Source organism: Vipera ursinii (genome assembly GCF_947247035.1).
Source record: "Vipera ursinii genome assembly, chromosome: 3".
NCBI classification, from domain to species: Eukaryota; Metazoa; Chordata; class Lepidosauria; order Squamata; family Viperidae; genus Vipera; species Vipera ursinii.
In genome coordinates, this window is record NC_139516.1 from 83,106,512 (window position 1) to 83,127,379 (window position 20,868).

Genomic DNA, 20,868 nt, shown 5'->3' on the forward strand with positions numbered 1-20,868 from the left:
TGCTTCATGTTTCATTCTTCCTTTGCAGTTGCACATAAATGGCGTCCTTCCCAATGCCTGAAAAACATAGACTGTTCTCATGGGCAAAGACATGTGTACATAGAATGACTCAATCTTCAGTGGGTAGATTGAAACTTTTGAAGGACACACAACTGAGACAACGTGTTCCCTCAGATTCCCAGCTTGATAGTCATTACTGTAGAGTCGATGCATGGCATAGGGAAACAGCATTAAATAAAACTGATCCAAGATAAGATTGTGAAACTCAACATAGGGTAAAGTACCTATTTAACATTGGTGTCTAGCTGAGGTCCAAATGATCTTGTCTGCTTTGAGTGCATGTTTCTTTTCCTATTCAGTATCCTAACCTGTAAAGAGCGTCATGGGTCTTTCAACTTTTGATCTCAGGGAAACCCCGTTGAAGAACCAGAAAGAAGACTCACTTGCAATGAATACTGGGGGGGAGAGGGGGGCTGTTATTTCAAGACATCTTTTTGCAGGTGCAAAACGGCAGCAGGAAATAAAAGACTGCTGGTTCCTAGTCCCAGGGTTTTACACTAGCAGTGATTGTATGAGTGGGGGGGAAATGCATTTTCTAGTAAACACATACATGTAGGCCATGATGTAAATCTCAGACATCGTGGCATCATCACATAAATGTCGCAAATTACATAAGTGCCTCATGAGGCACCCAATATTACTTTCCCCCTTGCAGACACCATAAAACTGAGGCTGAAGTAGTGGGGAAACTCTCTTCCTCAAGGGGGGGAGAAACGTAGCCTCAGGCCTCCACTAGTGTTCAATAGTCTAACACAAAATGGCCAGGAACAACCCACAGAAGTGGCGTAGTAGGATCTTCCACTGTAATTTTGAGGAGGCGGACAGTACAAAGATATTAACACTTTGCTTGTGGTTGGTTGGTGGGCTGTCTAGAAGAATATATAAACTTTTTCCTCCGACTCCCACTGACGTTTTTGACTTCCTTTACCCACTTCAGGAGGCTCATTGTATTACTTTAATAATGAGCTATAAAAAAAATTCATAGGGGTCTTCTCTGTTTTTAACACATATTTGAATATTTATGTGGTTGTGACAGAAAGATAGAATGTGCAGCACTGATGACACAAAGCAGTCGTCAGTTCTCAACTGCTCCATCCACTGTCAATTTAAAATTTCCAGGCAAAAAAAAATAATAATAATTTAATGAAAGCATGAAGCATGAACTCTTAAATGGTACAAAACAGAACTCACACTCTCCTTAAACATACCCCTTTGTGGGATTATACCATGTTCACAGATGCCAGTAGCTTATCTAAATAGGGCCTTTTGTGCCACAAGGTGGAAGGGGAACAGATACTGTACGTATGTTATTTGTCCAGGATTTGATTCTGAAAAGGTGCTTCACCCCACCTCTTTAGGCTTAAACATACCCCTTTGTGGGATTATACCATGTTCACAGATGCCAGTAGCTTATCTAAATAGGGCCTTTTGTGCCACAAGGTGGAAGGGGAACAGATACTGTACGTATGTTATTTGTCCAGGATTTGATTCTGAAAAGGTGCTTCACCCCACCTCTTTAGGCTTGTTCATTCTAAGGCTATTTGAATCTGTGTTAAATTCTGTAAAACTCTCACCAAATTCCTCCAACTTCCTGTTTAGTGAGAATAGGGCGGGAAGTGAACTCAAGGGTCAGACGAGGGGGGGGGAGGACACGGGCAGCCCACAAGGAGAAAAGGAAAGTTTGCTGACATAGTGTTTTTGATGTTTTTCCAGATTCCACCAGGTTCTCATTTCAGACCATGCTGTGTCTCTCGGTGTCTTCGCAAATCCACCTTTCTCTGAAAGCCTTTGCCGCACAGATCACAGCCAAAGGGCTTGAAGCCAGTGTGTTTCCGACTGTGAGTGATCAGGTTTGAGCTCTGGCTGAAAGCTTTGCCACACACCTGGCACTTGTGGGGTTTCTCACCTGAAAAGGATGAGAAGATGGACACAAGGTTAGACAATACAGCAGCCCTATCAAACTAACGTGGAAAATTCAAGAGGAGGTGCAGATATTCTACAGTCCTTGTTCTGTACCAGCCTGCTACCGGCCCTGCAGAAAAGGCAGGGACAACCCCTTTTACAAGAAGGCAAGAGGCTGGAATTAAGCCTGCCAAATTTATTGATACAAAAACAAACAAAACACGAACCAAGAAACAGGAGCTTTTCAAGCGGTTGCCTTCAGCAAACCAGCCCTCCCACGCATTCCCCTTTTATACAGTTTAGGGCGTGGCTTCTCTCTGCCTCCTTCCGAGGTGCCCCATTGCCTTCCTCTGTTTACTCCTGATTGACTGCCTCCTGCGTCGGGCGTCCTTGAACAGGGCCAGCTGTGGGTCATCTTCATCCACGCTGTCAGGCTCACACAGCTGGGTCTCCGTCGTGACCAGGTGGGAGGGGCCTGGCTGAGGGCTCTCATCAGCAAGCTCTTCAACACCCCCCTCCTCCTCCTCTGAGTCGTCCGACCCAACTGCCGAACCCACAGGCTGACCCTGAATCACAACAGTCCTACATACTAGGTATTCAATCCTAGATATTCTGGCTAGAAATACGAAGGATAATATACTTCTAGAAAGGAGTATATTGTTAGTGGAATCAATTAAATCCAGCAGTTCATTTTATGCATAGTAGGCAGCAGTTGTTAAATTGACTAGAACTCTCTGGTCTGAGTTGCAGAATTGAGGACACTAAGTGAAAGAGAGAAAAAATACAGAGTAAACTTTTTGCTGCCATTTCATGACCATCTGGGTGTTTGAAGTCCAGATCTGATAGGTCCAACACTGATTTTTCCATTATGGCTGACATGTCATGGACAAGAAGAATAGAATTCCTCAACAGTTTGCTTATCAAGACTTTCAGTCCTGCTCAAAAAATGTATGTCTTAATGAGATCTTATGCAAGCCTCCTCAAAAATCTCATGATTTGGTGATTTCATGCAATTTCAGTCCTAATAAATCTACTTTAAAACAAACAAACAATGGATGCCATTTTAAGGAGCAGCAGGTGCTTATGTGGCTAAGACCTGCCTTCAAATAATACTGACAACCTATTGGGTAATCTTTTCCTGAAAGTGTCTTAACACTTAACACTCTAGCTATACTTATAGGAATCCACAGGGACAAGCCAGAGGGGGCAAGTAGTAAAATATGTGTTGTGACATCATAGTGCAAACCCCATGACTTCCAAACTTCCAACCTCAGTGCATGAGAACAAAAATGTGGAGGTTGTGTTGTGACATAACTGCGTCATTTTATTTTATTTTTTCATCATGAAGGTTATCCGCAGAGACCCGTAGCAAGAACGCCCCAATACAAAAAGGATCAGGTGATAGTTATAGCAGCTATCAGTGCTGATTAAATTAGCTAAAAGAAAATTCTTGTGAAAAACGTTCATTTAAATGTTATTTTTCATTTGTCTCCATTATTCATTGCCTTAGTTTCTGGGTTTATCAAAAGAGAAAATGTTTTTTGAGTTTATGCCTCTTTGTCCATCATCACACACGGTTCTAAAGTTATTTCACTGGAAAAAAAACTAAATGAATAACTTCAGAGCACATGATGAGACAAAAAAACAAGAGAGGCCAATTTGATGTAGCAGTTAAGGCACCAGGCTAAAAACTGGGAGATTATGAGTTCTAGTTCCTTCTTGGACACAGCTGAGTAACCTTGGGCCAGTCATATTTTCTGAGCCTTAGGAAGAAGGTAATAGCAAACCACTTTTGAAAAGCCTTACCAAGAAATCTACATACATGCACATGTGCACGTACACACACACACACACACACACACACACACAGAATGAAAGTTACAACCTGCTTGTGTTTCACTTAGTAGAAGAGGTTACTTTTGTGGTTGTTGACTACTGCTGCTAACTTTAGAAACTGTTAGAGAGGCAAGCAAGGCGTTATTAACCTCACAAGCCACATATCAACATGACCTTTCTTCAGATTAACACCACTGATATATAAGTATGCCCCAGTCACAGAAAGAAGCTATGGTCAATAAACACAGGATGGTTGGATTTTAAAGCTTTTAGTTATTAAACAAATGCGGCCTCTTGCTAAAATTCATGATTGGCTCTTAAGAGATTTATATCTGTGATGCCTACTTTTTTTGCTTTATTTTTTATTGATTTAGATGTGATCTTCTTTTATCTAGGGTTAATCAATTATTAAAATAAAGTCATTTCATATAGATGCTACCAATGCGGCTAAGTTTGAATCTACAGTACCAGATAGCACAATGTAACAGAACCCATCGAAACAGACAAGGGTTTGCCTGGTATCTGGAGCAGGGAATTCTCCTATATCTTGAAGCTTCATAGGGACTAGTAGTACTAGTAGCAGGTTATATAACAAGAAACATTTTTTAAGTAAAATAAGTCTGTCTAATTCTTTTAAAGCATCATTCTTAGCATTTTCTGAAACTAACATCTTTCACTCCAGGAAAACAATATCCTCAATAAATTTTATGCCCTTTTTGTAGAAATAGGATGCTTCCCCTTTTTTTCCAGTATGGAAGAAATTGCTTGCTTGCTTGCATGCTTGCTTGCTTGATTGCTTGCTTATTTATTTATTTATTTATTTATTTATTTATTTATTTGATTTATTTGATTTTATCATTTAATTATAGATTAGCCTGCACGATGGGTCAAACGTATAACACTGAATGTGTGTATGGTCTGGTCTAGGGAATTACATGATGATATTCCTGACTACTGGAGTCATGAGAAGCAATATCAAATGGTAGTATATAATAGTTGTATAATTATAATCTGAGGATGCATTTATGTGGATTAGCTCAACGTACCAAGAACAAATGCAAATGTTTCTTATACCTGAAAAATGCATGAAAACAAATCATGCTGGTACAAGAAAAAAAATGTCCCCAACTTTATTAATAAGGGCTCCTATGGATATAGCTTCAATATTTGTCCATGTGTTGGTCTATAGCAGGAGTGGGGAACAATGGCTGCTTTATGACTTGTGGACTTCAACTCCCAGAATTCCTGAGCCAACATCAGTTGACCTGAATCCACGAGTCATAAAAGGGTCATTGTTCCCCACCCCTGGTTTATAATACACCTTCTTTTTACATTACTGAGATAGCTGTCTTTCCTTTCTCGGTAGCCCTTATTTCCTGCTATTTTAAGATAATGGACAGAGGTATCACAGAGCAGACAGTGTTAGGTCCTCTAAAAGCAACGGGAGGATCCCTCATTTTTTTTCACAGAAGAACAATGGGTTGTGGTCTGAGGCATGAACATTTTGCTAGATAGACAAAGTTGAATCAGTGACTTCTCCAAGGTCACTTTGTGAATTTTATATCTGATCAGGAATGATTTCCTTAATTATGGAGCCTACGCTTTTGCAAAGAATTTTGGTGTACGAAAGTCTATTAATTTTCAGTGAATTAATTAGAGGAGATGCAGTGGAACATTCCTCCTGCGTTTAAAATATAGCCCTTCTTTGTAGCTACGGAAAAACTGTAACTTCCTAAAATTAGGGTAGAGGATCAATCAGCAGACATTTTATATTTCGTTAAGTTCCCCCATATTTTGACTAGCACTAAGAAAAATGGAAAAGTGATGGTGATTAACATAGTGCCTAAAAACAACACACACCAAATTGCTTTGTTCTGGCTGAATAATTATAAGAACAAATTGCACTTATTTTATATATTCCTAAGTCTTATAACCCTCTAGTATAAGATTTCTTCTGTTTCAATCAACACTATCCATCTTTCTGAAAGGACTTAATACTAGCAGGTATACTGATTCTAAAATTTTCTCCATGGTTTACTAAAAAAAATTGGTATAATGGATGGAGGGAGAGATGAGATATATAGATGATAGATAGATAGATAGATAGATAGATAGATAGATAGATAGATAGATAGATAGATAGATAGATAGGAGATGATGATCATGAAGAGAGAGAGAAAAAAGACTAAAAGGAACTAGTGGGGTACATCAATGACCATACATTTATCCCAGCACTATGTATCTATGAAGCTGGATGAAAATGGAGACTTCACCTGTATGGATGAAAGTGTGCTTTTTCATGTCAGATTTCTGGTGAAACCTCTTTCCACAGTACTGACATGGATAAGGTCGGGTATCTGAATGGATTAGAAGGTGGGTGGACAAAGTGGAAGATCTCTTGAAGCTCTTCCCACAGATCTTACAGTCAAAGCTACGTTCCTGCAAAAAAAAAAAAAACAGATTTCACCAAACTATACAAGTCACAGCAACAGAGCTAAAATATGAATTGTCTTATCCTCGTTAATTGATCACAACAAAAATTGATAAACAGTCTATTTTGTAAAACAAATTAGCGTATAGTTTTAAAGAACAATCTGAAAAAGCAAAGAATCTTAGCAGAAGAAGGGATTAAGAAATGTTAATGATCTGGAATAACTTTTGAAAAAAGAATTAAACTAGATTATAATTAATTTATCTCTCTCTATCTCACTCTCTCTCTATCACTGTCATCCAGATATAAATATATTTATAAATTATCTATAAATAATTAAGCTTTGGGAAAAATAAAGTAAGCAGAGCTAGTTTCTCAAACTTGGCAACTTTTAGGTATATGGACTTTAATTCTCAAAATTCCCCTAGCCAGCTACTAATGGATCACAATCTGGGTCTGGGCGTATTTCAGAATATTCAGGAAACTCTCCCACTTGGATAGCTTCCTACAGAAAGTAATGAATAGCAACAAACTTCTAAAATAGACTGGAAGAATCAATTAGCCATATATACAGTATATATGGCTCAGTGGGTTAGGACGCTGAGCTTGTCGATCAAAAGGTTGGCAGTTTGGCGGGTCAAATCCCTAGTGCCGCGTAACAGAGTGAGCGCCTGTTACTCGTCCCAGCTTCTGCCAACCTAGCAGTTCGAAAGCATGTAAAAATGCAAGTAGAAAACTAGGGACCACTACGGTGGGAAGGTAACAGCATTCCGTGCGCCTTTGGTGTCTAGTCATGCCGGCCACATGACCACGAAGACGTCCTTGGACAAGCGCTGGCTCTTCGGCTTTGAAATGGATGGATGGATGGATGGATGGATGGATATATATACCCCACAGTGTGCAGGGGTATATATCCTACTTTGGTTTACATACCTCACTTCCTGAAATTTAGCGGTGGTTGCATTGGGAAAAGGAAAAAGATTCCATCCAATAAATGGCAAAAACCTGATTTCTAAACCTTAAAATGCTTCTGCTTTGGAAGAAATGTGCATTCATGCAGATGTCTAGTTCCTCTTGGTTTCCATTTGGAAAGTTTGACTTACAGCCCCAGGAAACTGTCTTAGTGTGAACAGCACAAAGGAACAATGAGCTGGGTTTGCTGTTTTGGTGGGGATAACTGACTCACCCAACAAATGGAGGTGTATTGCGGCTCAGAATCTTTTTATATGTAAAATTCTCCAGGTGGAACAGAATGACCAAATGATTGCTTCACTTGTTATCTATTAATTCTAGAAATTCATAGATCATAGATCTAGATCAGAGGTCCCCAACTTTTGGGGCCGGTTCCGTGGAGAGACATTTTTCCACGGACCGGAGGAGGTGTAGTTTTGTGTGCTGCCTGCATCCTGTGAATGAGGCTTTCCTTGTTTGTGCGGACCAGTTGCTGGCACGCCGTGGGGACCCCTGATCTAGATCATATCGTCATCCCAAAGAAATCTCAGGACAGGCTACCCAGACATAAAAACTAAATATCTCTGTGCATTAAGAGCTGCAAAGAAAAATTCCCACAAGTGTAGCTTGAGTGGAAAGCCAGGAAAGAAGGAAGGTGATACTGCTATAACCAAATGTTAAAACAAATACCATAAAACACTTGTGAAAGGTGTTAAGGAAAATATATAATTTTCCAGTATGACTTATGCTGTACAATCCCTTTTCAAAATCTGATGTTAATCTTAGGATTTGCTGGAGTCAGGGCTTTTTTTCTCATAGAACGCTCAGAACGGAGTTCTGGCACCTTTTTTGGATGGAACCTTGTAGGATAGGCAAGGCGGGTTGTATGACATGTGTGAGTTCCGGCACCTTTTTCTTTTACAAAAAAAGCACTGGCTGGAGTGCAAGATTTCTTTCACAAATGAACAGTACACCCTAACTATACTGTCCTGATCGAAGCCAAGCTATCCAAATCTGCAATTTGAAAAGGCCAACAAGCTCCCATTGAAGCAAATGAGTAACAGCAGACATGAAAACTCAGTTGCTTTAAGCCATCCTTTCCACAGCCTATCTTCAAGTCTAAACTGGATGTTTATGGAGAAAGCAAGATTTAATTACACTAATAGTAATTAGGCCTACGTCTACTGGCTCATAATGGAAATCAGTCTAATCTAGAACTTCCTCTCCAAGAGCAATCACCTAGATCACAGGCAAGTTCTAGCCATTCACATGGGCTACAACTCTCAATTTCCAATTAGTATCATGAAAACAGTAGATCCAACACAGAAGACAACAGAGAAACTTTCTAACAGTGAGAGCAATTAACCAGTGGAACAGCTTTCCTTCAGACGTTGTGGGTGCTCCATCACTGGAGGTTTTTAAGAAGAGACAGGACAGTCACTTATCTGAAATGGTATAGGATCTCCTGCCTGAGCAGCGGGATGGACTAGAAGACCTCCAAGGTCCCTTCCAGCTCCATTCTGATTGATGGAGTGATTGTGGAAAACTGTTTATCACCTTGAAGCAAAGCTCAAGAAGCTGAACCACAAGGACATATTAAACTGGAAGGTCTATGATTACACGGACAATGAGAAGCACCTTTAAGTCTCCCTCATGTGACTTGGGCCTTATGCAAATATCTGAACGGAATCCCCAATGCAGAAAAAAGCAAGGTGTCAAAGCAAAAAACATCCTTACGACACAAGGTTTATACTAAGTATGCTGCTTAGGCAATGTAAATGCAGAGTATAAAGAATTAAACTGTACGAGCAAAAGCCCTGACTGACCATCCTTGTAATGCAGTTAAAAAGCATCTATGGCAATGTATTTTCCTTATTAAATAAACTAAATAAAAATGCAGTTTTCCCCAAAACGAATTTTCTGCCTTCATACTTTCCTACGTGCCCTTATGAAGAAGATTCTTATGGAAAGGATGGGAAACTGTAGTGATAAAATCAAGGAAGAAACAAGGAATACCATTTCCCAAATTTAGTTGGAAATTTGTTTCCCATTCAGCCATAAAACTTCACTTTTCAGTTTCAGGTTCTGCGATATCTTAAGAGGGCACCGGGGCTTAAATGGTAGTCCTCGACTTATAACAGTTCATTTAGTGATGGTTCGAAATTACACTGGAAAAACCACCATTTTTCACATTTACCACCATTGCAGCATCCCCATGGTCACATAATAAAATTTCAAATGCTTGGCAACTGATCTTATTTAAGACGGTTGCAGTGTCCTGGGGTCATGTGATCCCCTTTTGCAACTTTGTGACAAGCAAAGTTAATGGAGAAGCCAGATTCAGTTAGCAACCATGTCACTAACTTAACAACTACACTGATTCACTTAACTTAACCAACTGCGGCAAGAAAGGTCGTAAAACGGGGCAAAATTGATATGTCTGACCTAGCCAGAGAAATTTGGGACTCAGTTGTGGTTATAAGTCAAGGACTAGCTTATAATTCCTTTGATCTTCTCCCCTTACTGGCCTGCATCTAGTATAGTTGTTTCCCCTTTATGATTGAAGTAGATATCCTAAAAAAAAAAAGCTGTAGTTTGCGCTTCCTCCAAAAAAGAACAGTGGTTAATATATGAAAGAAATAATTGCAACCAAATTTCAATCTGGCTTAATTTATCATTTATCTTTAATCACCACCCTGATGCTAAAATGAGTTTTTCCAACAACTCCGTATTCATATAATAGAAAGATCTCAACGGGGTCTGGTGAATGATAGTTGTTTGCAGTCAAACAAGCTCCATGCGACAGCCCAAACTACCATATTAGTCCATCTAAAAGCTTTTCACATCCTCTTTGTCTTTAAAGGCAACAGTGTGTGTATTCCTGCATACACAGCTCATCCTTACCATTTCCCTGCCCCAGCTTGAAGATACCTCACTTAACTTTTGCAGAGAACAAGTTCTCACAAAGGGCCCCCATTTCATAGCTCGTCCATTGCTGATGGAGACTGAAGCCTGTCTTAAGTGCTGGAAAGCAGTAAAATGGGGATAAGGTTGGGGGGAAATGGAAGGAAACCTCCCACGTAGGAGCCATCAGTCTACTGCAGGACAGCTCTTCCCCACCAGCAGCTCTGGGCTACGCTCTAGTCAACTCTACTGCGGCTGGCCATGAGATCATGCACCTTTCCTATGCAGTTATTTGCTTCTGGGACTTGCCGCTTCACCTTGGCCTCAGGAGCAGAGTCTTGTTGTGATTCAGGGTCAGCCTGTGGGTTCGGCAGTTGGGTCGGATGATTCAGAGGAGGAGGAGGGGGGTGTTGGAGATGTTGCAGAGGGGGTTGGAGAGCTTGCTGATGAGAGCCCTCAGCCAGGCCCCTCCCACCTGGTTACGACGCAGACCCAGCTGTGTGAGCCTGGCAGCGTGGATGAAGATGACCAACAGCTGGCCCTGTTCAAGGACGCCCGACGCAAGAGGCAGTCAATCAGGAGTAAACAGAGGAAGGCAATGGGGCACCTCGTAAGGAGGCAGAGAGAAGCCATGCCCTGAACTGTTTAAAAGGGGAATGCTTGGGAGGGCTGGTTTGCTGAAGGCAACCGTTTGAATAGCTCCTGTTTCGTGTTTTGTTTTTGCTCTATTTGCTTTTGTGTCCATAAATTTGGCAGGCTTAGTTCCAGCCTCTTGCCTTCTTGGAAAAGGGGTTGTCCCTGCCTTATCTGCAGGGCCGGTAGTAGGCTGGTACAGAACAAGTCTATGGTCCTGGACCAGTGCAATGGATTGCAAACCACTTGGCTGACAGGAAAATGCTGAGTGAGCGAAAGGCTCTCAAGAGGAGCTTTGGGAGCCAGCATGTGTGAGGAAAAAATTGTATTGCTCTGACCACTTGGGGACGACCACACCATTTTCTCCTCATTGGCTCTCTTTTGCTTTTCCCCAACAATGCCTGCATCTAAAGCTTTTCCCAGATTCTTGTCATTACACCACCTGGAAAGAATGAATCAGTTCTGAGTGGGGATAAGTCCATACACTCCCATACATCTTGGCTGAAATGCTGAAGGATTCTGCTCTTCTGGTCATAATATTTGCATGGGGAAAAAAATGAAGGGTTTGGCATAAGGGTTCCCTACGAGGAGGGCACTGAAAATCAGGCGGCTTTTCAAGCAGTGATTACTACATTTTTGCCACAGGCATTGCTCAGTCACAGAAAGCAGTTGTTTTTCAACCTGATTACCCTTCAGAGGTCTTTAGAAGATCAATCTTATCATCATAAGCACTTAGCTATCCCAGAATGTTTCCACCCCATTACTAATACCGGTAGTAGTAAAAGGCTTTCAATTCATTGGACTGATGTCACTACTTATGCCATAAATAACAGTTGCACAAACTTCTAGGCATTACGTGGAAATCTTCTAGGCGTTACGTGGAAATCTGCCACATAAAGTGTGCATCTCTAAGCAGCCTCCTCTTAGAGAACTAAAATGTAGGCAATATCTTTTATTTGACTCTTTAAAGCAGGGGTCTTCAAACTTGGCCTTTTGATGACTTGTGGACTTCAACTCCCAGAATTCCTCAGGCAGGCAGGATGGCTGAGGAATTCTGGGAGTTGAAGTCCACAAGTCATAAAAGGGCGACGTTTGAAGACCCCTGCTTTAATGGGTCTTTTCCCAGATGAGCTACAATTGGAGCAATCATTCAGAATTAATGCCCATCTGATCGTCTTCATACCCTCTGATACCTGGAGACTCCATCAGCCCCCAGAGTCATCTCCTCCTGCGGTCTCACCTGGGAATGCACAGCTTTATGCTGCTCCAAGCTAACAGCGTGGCCAAATGTCTTTCCACACATTTCGCAAGCGAAGGGCCGGGTGCCACTGTGTGAACGACGAACATGTACCTCTAGGCCATGCGGAGTAGAGAAGTCCTGAGAAACAAAGAGTGAAGGAAAACATCAGTGTTTGGGACCACAGCTCACAGCAGGTTCTGACTCTGGGCTCGTGAAGTTGCCTGATCAAGGATTTCCCTTGGTGACACCACTGAGCAATAACCAAAGGACAACATGGGCAAAGAAAGGATTCTTAAGAAGTGGTTTGCTGTTGACGGTTAATGCTGTTCTCCCAGGAATTGTATTCTATGGTTTTCTAAGGATGGTTTCATTCAAGGATTCCCAGTTTAAGCTATTTTATACATCCAGGTGACAGGTTTATATATGCATACAGCAATCCAGTTTTCAATTGAACTAATCAGTAGATTGACTTGTGTTATGGATCACAGGTGTATATATATATTGGGACAAATCTTTATTTCCTGTTTCGGCCTAACCGAAGGCCATCCACAGGCAGTAGTCACAACAGTGACAGCTCATATTTTTGTAAATTTTTAGATTGCTAACAAAGAATTAAAGGGAGACTGATATGCATTTCAAACTTATTTGTTTTCATCAGTCAGCCATACCCTTCTGTATACACACACACACACACACACACACAGGGCTTTTTTTCTCATAGAACGCTCAGAACGGAGTTCCGGCACCTTTTTTGGATGGAACCTTGTAGGGTAGGCAAGGCGGGTTGTATGACATGTGTGAGTTCCGGCACCTTTTTCTTTTACAAACAAAAAAAGCACTGTATATACTGTGTGTGTGTGTGTGTATATATATATATATATATATATATATATATATATATATATATATATATATATATATATATATATGTATGTATGTATGTATGTGTCTGTCTGCCTGTGTCTGTCTGTGTCTGTCTATGTATGTGTGTCTGTGTGTGTGTGTGTGTGTGTGTGTAACACCTGTGATCCATAACACAAGTCAATCAACTGATTAGTTCAATTGAAAACTGGATTGCTTTATGCAAAGGATGCTAGACCCTTTGTGACATATAGTATGTACTGAACATAGTTATGAAGAATCCATTCATATAAGGGAAAATATATTAATGATGACTTATAATAGCTATGTATACCATCCCACAATCAGAATCACAATACTAGATTTTTTTGGGGGGGGGAGGTTTAATAGATATTGGAGAATATGAGCCTGGATTTCATGTCCTGCTGTGGATTTCTCGTAGGCAGCTGACCGATCACTGCGCCAAAAAAAAAAAAGAACAAATTTTTGGCCTGATGCATCAGACCATTTTGAATCATGTGATCAATAAACGGTCAGGGCAAGACATGTGACACCCTGACCCCGCCACCTCCCATCACTTCTTCAGATCATTGATCTACCTCTCTTTTGACCACCCTTGCCTTTTGGTTTGCCCATCCTTGGTCTGGCCCCTCCAAAATGGAATTTAATTCCTACCTTGCTGCATTTCACGCATTTGTAGGAGCCACTGCTGAGCAACAGAGGGCGACAGAGGAGTTCTGATTCCAATTTGATGCTATTTGCACTCTTCTCCGATTGCAGTCCAGGTGGGGTCTCCACAAAGATTCCCGGGGCTGCCGCTGGCCGCTCAAAGAGTCCCCCCGGAGAGCCAAAGTCACCATAGAGTCCAAGAGCTGAGTTGCGCTCTGAGGCATACAGAACAGGCTCAGATCCCCGCTCACAGAAGAGACCACGTTCCAGAGTTGAGCAAGGCCTGCAGTTCTGTACCAAATGTCTCAGTTCAGTATTTCCCAGGCTGCTCCATGTGTAGGGTTTCAGGGGCAGGGAGAAGTGGGAAGGTTCATCCAAGGATGGACAGATGGACCGCTCAGAAGCTGGTAAGATACAAGTGGAGTAGAGACAATTACTAGGAAGCTCATGCACTCCCAAGCCGCAAGGAAGGAGAGGGAAGGGATGGGGAGGGCAGGGCAGGGCAGGGCAGGGGAGGGGAGGGGAGGGAGGGGAGGGGAGGGAAGGGAAGGGAAGGGAAGGGAAGGGAAGGTAGGGATGGGATGGGATGGGGAGGGCAGGGCAGGGCAGGGCAGGGCAGGGAAGGGCAGGGAAGGGAAGGGAAGGGAAGGGAAGGGAAGGGAAGGGCAGGGAAGAAAAGGGATGGGATGGGATGGGAAGGGATGGGAAGGAAGGGAAGGAAGGGAATGGCAGGGAAGGGAAGGGAAGGGAACGGAAGGAAGGGCAGGGATGGGAAGGGCAGGGAAGGGAAGGGATGGGATGGGAAGGGAAGGAAGGGAATGGCAGGAAAGGGAAGGGCAGGGAAGGAAAGGGCAGGGAAGGGCAGGGAAGGGAAGGGAGGGCAGGGAAGGGAATGGCAGGGAAGGGAAGGGAAGGGCAGGGATGGGAAGGGAAGGAAGGGAAGGGAAGGGAAGGGAAGGGAAGGGAAGGGAAGGGAAGGGATGGGAAGGGAAGGGAAGGGATGGGAATGGAAGGAAGGGAAGGGAAGGGAAGGGAAGGGAAGGGAAGGGCAGGGAAGGGCAGGGATGGGAAGGGAAGGGAAGGGAAGGGAAGGGAAGGGAAATTTGCTTTACCAAAGTTACGTTGCAATTTCATGACATCTACTCTCCCATTTATCTAGGGTTTCAAATAAACACAAAACATTCTATCTGAAATAACATGCAGTGAAAAAATTAAACACTTCTGTAGGCAATAAATAACAATTCTGAACAATCTCTCCTCACATATTTAAATGAGCTTCATAATAACTACTCCTCTACATATGAATTCAATATTTTATCATGACCCGAGTCTGGTTTCTATATACAACAATGTTATATTTTTCCATATTTATTTTGCTCTAAATCAGAAAAAGGCTGCTTTCAAAAGTACAAACTCTGTACTGCCTTTTCTGTAGAATGTTGAGATTAAAGGGAAATTAATTCTCTACCTCTTTTTTTTTCCTGGCACAAAACCAATGAGATTCTTTCTATCATTCTTCTTGGCGCAGAAATGATTGCCTGCATGAACCTTTTTCAGCAATACATTTGCCCATCTTCTAAATACATGAGACATATAAATATGATGTGTTGAAGAGATACTAGCAAAAGCACTTTCCATTTGGGATGGGATTAGAATTTAACCAATGGCAGTTGTCTTCAGCATCATCGGAAACTTTAGGGATTTGAAATTTTTAAGAGGAGGTGGGACTAGGCTCTCCAAAGCAGAGCTCCACAGAGGACAACATTAATAATATTGAACAGAATAATACAAAATGTCCAAGTGAGAACTTACTGAAGCAAATTCAAACTACACATAGTTCAGGTTGCCTTTGTAACAAACAAAAAAACAAACTAACTGTATCTATCTGCAGCAAAATAAAAAGACTTGGGCCATAAAGATTTTAGGCTATGCCTTTTTCTTTTGGTTTTCTTGCTTCTCTGCACCTAGAAAAAGAGACAGTAACTGCTATCTCTCTCCAACGTGCTAGTGGTCAGACTGCCGATTGCTACAATGATTCCTCGGAAAACGACCAACTCTTGCAACCCGAAACTTCAGCACTGCTGATTTTATAAATTCAGATGCTTGCCTTTTTTTTGTCTAAACTGACACTTCAAATTTCTGAGTCAAACTTAATTTCTGGATACATCATGGGTACATCCATGTAATTTTCTCGACCACTGTGCAGAGGGGAACTGCCATTATCTTTTCCAGTATTTCCAGGTTGCGCGGGTTTAATTCTGTTTTTGTTTTCACTTATAAGTTTAATCTACAGAATTCTCTGAGAATTCCCTGTCCCCCACCACCCACCACCCATTCAAATATTAATCCGGTCCAGCCTTGCTTAGCTTTTTCAGATCAGGCAGTGTTGGCTTTACAAATATTGCATACATTATTGTATTTCCACCTGGAAAGTACAAGGTGTGTCTTTACACTGAATTAGACATTTTGAATGCAATTATTAACTAACTGAATCAATTAAACTGCTTCGTTATGGGGTTTTTAAAAAAAATCTTCACATGATATATGTTTTTAAAATTTGAGAATTTTGTTTAAAAACTATAGGTCCAGTTAAATTTCAGTTAAAATGAAACAAAAAAAATGAAAACAAGTATCAAGACTTGAGAGGGCAAATCTATGTGCTCCCGAGTCTGTCTGTCTTTCTTTCCTTTCTTTATTTATTTGGTTAAATGATGCAAAACCAAAGGATCAATGTCAAGTATAATTTGTACCTCCCACAATGAGGTTTTATCAGAAAATAAAGTAGCAGATGGGTGGACTGGTGGAACCCAGAGCTTTATCTTCTGATCTATATGTTTTGAGATTGTTCACATCCATCCTGATAACTATTTGAATAGCCATTAACCTTCCCCCCACCCACCCACCCCAGGTTGAGGACCTCTGAAATAGACAGTCCAAATGAAAAGAAATACAGCAAATATTCACATCCCTCTTGTATTTTTAAATAATTATTGTTTTTGTATCAGTTAACTAATGAAGATGTAATTGAAGACTATTTCCTCTCATAATGTACCAATAAAGCAACTTTTGTAAGTGTGGGGAGGAGATAAAAACAACTTTATAAAGAAATTAAAGGATACACTGTGTTTCAGCAAAGGAATAAAAAATCTTTTTTAGATTGTAGGCCTGGGAGACAAGGGAGTTTAATTGCCTTTTAAGTAATTTATCTTTAAATTTGTATTGTCTTATGACAATTATGAATGCATGCCACTTTCCAATGATGGGCTTTCATTCACATTACAGGCAAAGAAGGAATAAGTTCTGTAGATATTCCCAAATTATCCTGTTCCTGTTCTGGTCATTTCAGTTCGTTGGCTGGCGACTAACTGAACGCACCCGAAAGTCTTTGAGGTTGTCTTGACAGATCTTCCATAAAAACGTATTTTATCAAACCCACGGGCAGTCCTAACGAAAAGCTGACTAAATCTGAAGCTGAATAAATCACCTTCAGCTTTGGATTTTAGAGTTTAATTGTTGTCAGCGATGTCATTAATCGTCCCAGGGGACCTGAATCTTTGCTAACTGGTTTATACTGTCTTTGAAATTTTGTACCCAAACTGTGGGCAAGCTCGTAAAATAGCAGGAGGGCTATTTTGGGCTCATTCCCAAAATTATTCCCATGAGGCACATAAAAAAATAAATAAATTTCAAGGCCTGGTTTTGCCAAATTGTTACCTGCTCCTCCCACTAGCCTTCTCCAAGTCCTTCAGGATGTTCTTCTGCTATTCCTACTGGCTGCTTACTTTGGTGTTTTTCTAAACAGGTTTGGCTTTGTTTTTTTAATGAAACAGATTTTTTTTATGTCATCGAAGGGTGAAAAAGACTGGTCAGGAAAAATTCCACAGGCATCCTGCTCTGCCCCAATGATATTTACCTCCACTCGTGACACAACTTGGACAACCCGCCTCACAAAACAAACTACACCTTGGGGCGACTTTAAATAAGTTATTCCTTATGTGCGCCCCGGCTCCGTTTCTCATTTTATTGGCCTGAGGCCAAAAAGTTGACACTTTTACACCCAACATCCAGCTCGGTCAAATTTTTGGTCATCTCAGTTGGAAGGGCGGGGGGGGGGGGGGGGGAAGCAGGAGGCTGATTTCACTTCTTGCCACGATACATCTTCCTTATTAATGGGAATGATCTCTTAATGAAACTAACAGAGGGCTTTACTCTCGTTTTACGCTAGAGACGTTTTCAGAATTTCGGAGTGTTTTTTTAAAAATAAAATAAAATAAAATAAAATAAAATAATAAAATAAAATAAAAAATAAAATAAAATAAAATAATAAAATAAAATAAAAAATAAAATAAAATAAAATAATAAAATAAAATAATAAAATAAAATAAAATAAATAATAAAATAAAATAAAATAAAATAAAATAAAATAAAATAAAATAAAATAAAATAAATAATAAAATAAAATAAAATAAAATAAAATAAAATAAAATAAAATAAAATAAAATAATAAAATAAAATAAAATAAAATAAAATATAAAATAAAATAAAATAAAATAATAAAATAAAATAAAATAAAATAAAATAAAATAAAATAAAATAAAATAAAACAAAACATAAAAAATATTTCCCATTTTAACTGCCGGAGAGCTCTTTTTTACGCTTTTCTTATTCCAGCCGTAAAACTTCTCCGCCGGCTCTTGAAAAAGAGGAAGTGTTTTTTTTCCCCTTTTGTAAGTTAAACCAAGAAAAAGAGGGGAGGGGGGAGAAGCGGAGGGAAAACGGAGGGAAAACGGCTGCGAAGGGACCGGCCCCGCCAAGCGGCGAGTTGCGCTGCTTCCTCCCGCGTCCCGCCACATCAAAGGCCGGAGGAACCACCCGAGACAGCGCTTCTCTGGAAGGTCGTCAGAAGGAGCCGCGGTTGCCGCCAAGGCTTCTTCTGGGCCGTCGAGGGGAGAGAGAGGAAGGACGCCTGTCAATCAGGGGCGCCTTTTGCTTTCTCCGCTCCCGTCACTTTCCCCCAAAAAGGAAAGTTGGGCCGCTCAGCGCTTTCCTGCTGGGGGCAACGCCAGCCCGTCGCCTAAAACCAACCGCCCCCCCCCCGCACGCGTCCCCCACCTCCGGAGCTCAGCTTCTCTCCCCAACCCGCTGAGGAATTTCACCCGGAGAGTCGGAGTGGGTCCGATCTAATTTATTTATTTATTTTATTTTAATTCCATTTATATCCCGCCCTTCTCCGAAGACTCAGGGCGGCTTACAAGCTTAGCAGTAGCCTTCATTCTATGTATATGCCTGCTTATTAGGGCTTTCACACACCCCCTAAGCGGCATTATTACAAAATCAGCTTAATTGCCCCCAACAATCTGGCGCCGGGGGTTATAGCAATAGATTTATGTACCGCCTCGTAGTGTTTTTACGGCTCTCTCCAAGCGGTTTACAGAGTCAGCATATTGCGCGGCCCCCTCCCAACAATCTGGGTCCTCATTTTACCGACCTCGGAAGGACGGAAGGGCTGAGTCAACCTGGAGCTGGTCAGGATCGAACTCCTGGCAGTGAGCCCAGTCAGCCTGCAGTATTGCAGGCAGGTGCTTCGCTCCTTTTTCTCCCCAAAGTGCCTCTCATCTTCTCTCCCTATCCCCCCCCCATCCTTATCTTCCAGGAGATAAATAAGGTTCACACGTTACACCAAAACTTGACCGAGTAGCACAAAGCCGCGCTCTTGGAACTGTTTGGGGACAACAAGGGGAAAGCCTCGTTCCCTTCCTCGCGGTCCCAGAGGGACGGGGGCTTCTTGCACAAGGAAGCAGAGGACTCCAGGCACCTGACGTTCAACACACACACACACACACACACAACTCCAGCCAGGCTTCTCTGGCAGGAAGCCTCGCTGAACTCAGAGCGATTTGGCTCCTCGACAGGAAACCGAAGACCACCCTTTAAAGTGGACCTTTTAGGGAGTCCTGGCCCAAACGCGGAGGCCCAATTAATTCCGTATTTCAAACGACGAGAGGGGTCGACGCTGAAGCGATCAAACTCAAGCGGTGTAAACGGCGACCGCAAGACTTCGAGCCGTTGACTTCCAACCCATTCAAGAACGACGGAGACAAGTTCTCCCTTGCCATAGGAGACGGCGCCAAGTCGGGATAAGCTCCGAAACGCTCCCTCTCTCCTTCTCCTCCCTCCTCCCTTTAAAAAGACCCTGCGTGCACATCTATTATTATTTCCTCCAAACAGCCCTCCAAACAGTGGCTTTGTGAATACCAGATGGTGGCTAGCTTCAATCCTGCTCTTCTGAATTAGCCTGATCTTCCCAGGTCCTGGCAAGTGACTGTCTACTACTTCGTCCGCCCGGAACGCGCCCTCTTTCCAATCGCCCGTCTTCCTTCCGTCCCCTCTTTAAATCCCTACCTGGGGAGGCCGAGGGGGAGGGCGGCCTCCAGAAATCCTCCATCTCGGCGGCCGGGTCAGACAGGCTGCTGCTTTCGCAGCTGGGGGCCGAATCGGAGCTCCCGTCCGCCCCATCGGGAAGCTGCGAAACCGGGGAGAGGCGACCTGGGGGGAGATCCCGTTCGGGGAGAGCCAGATGCGAAACCGTGCGGTCTGTCCAGGAATGAGAAAAGAAGAAAGAAAAAAACAACAACACACCGTTGTTTCTTCCGAGGATGCTGCTGGTGTCCGATTTGGGGGTTGTGCGGGGCGGGTGGTGGTTGGTGGTTGGTGGGGGGTGGGGGCTGAATCAAAGCAAGGGATCGAGGCAGTTCAGCCCGGGTCCCAATCCGTTCCCACCATCGCTGTTAACGCCACGAGTCTGATGCGCCAATCCTACTAACTACCGGGTTAGTAGGACGCGAGGGATTAAGGTGGGACCGGCGGCTTTGTGGGTTCCGGGCGACTCAGCCGGCGAGTGGACGGGGCGGGCGGGTGGCGCAGCCTGGCAGCTCTTCCGTCAGCCGCGCCCCGTCCAAACCCGGACCTTCTCCGGGATCTCAGCCTGCGGGAGAGCAGGTGCTCAGAGGCGATGGCCTTGCGCCGCCCAGGCAGGCGTCCCGGAGGGCTTTGGGTCTTACCTGCGCAGATCTGAGCCAAGACGCTCTCCAGGCTGCCGCCGTAGTCGCCGTCGGGGCCGCGGGGTTGGTGGTAGCTGTGCGCCTTCTTGCTCTTCACCAGGAACGACCGAGGCATGGTGAGGGAGGGGGGGGGCTGCGGCCGGTCGCCCCCTCTCTTTCTCCTCCCTCCCCCCCGCCCCGGCTTGCTCTTTTCACGCCTTCGGACCTCTTCGACTGACCGGCCGCCGCGGCTCGAACCTCTGCGCGCCACCGGCAGCGAAAGCTCTCCAAACGCCCCGGCCGCGCTGCCAGGGACCTAGGCGGAGGGGGAAGGAGCCATT

At 42.9% G+C, this 20,868-nt stretch overlaps 1 protein-coding gene across 1 annotated transcript; it reads right to left on the reverse strand.

Moving 5' to 3' along the window:
* Positions 1-1,787: 1,787 nt before the first annotated feature.
* Positions 1,788-20,663, reverse strand: GFI1 (growth factor independent 1 transcriptional repressor; the record flags this gene model as incomplete). The annotated part of the gene is made up of 6 exons (XM_083359326.1): positions 1,788-1,966; positions 6,072-6,237; positions 11,958-12,095; positions 13,494-13,891; positions 19,890-20,081; positions 20,549-20,663. 6 exons carry the CDS (start codon positions 20,661-20,663, stop codon positions 1,788-1,790), a joined length of 1,188 nt encoding a protein of 395 aa, XP_083215452.1.
* Positions 20,664-20,868: the final 205 nt, after the last annotated feature.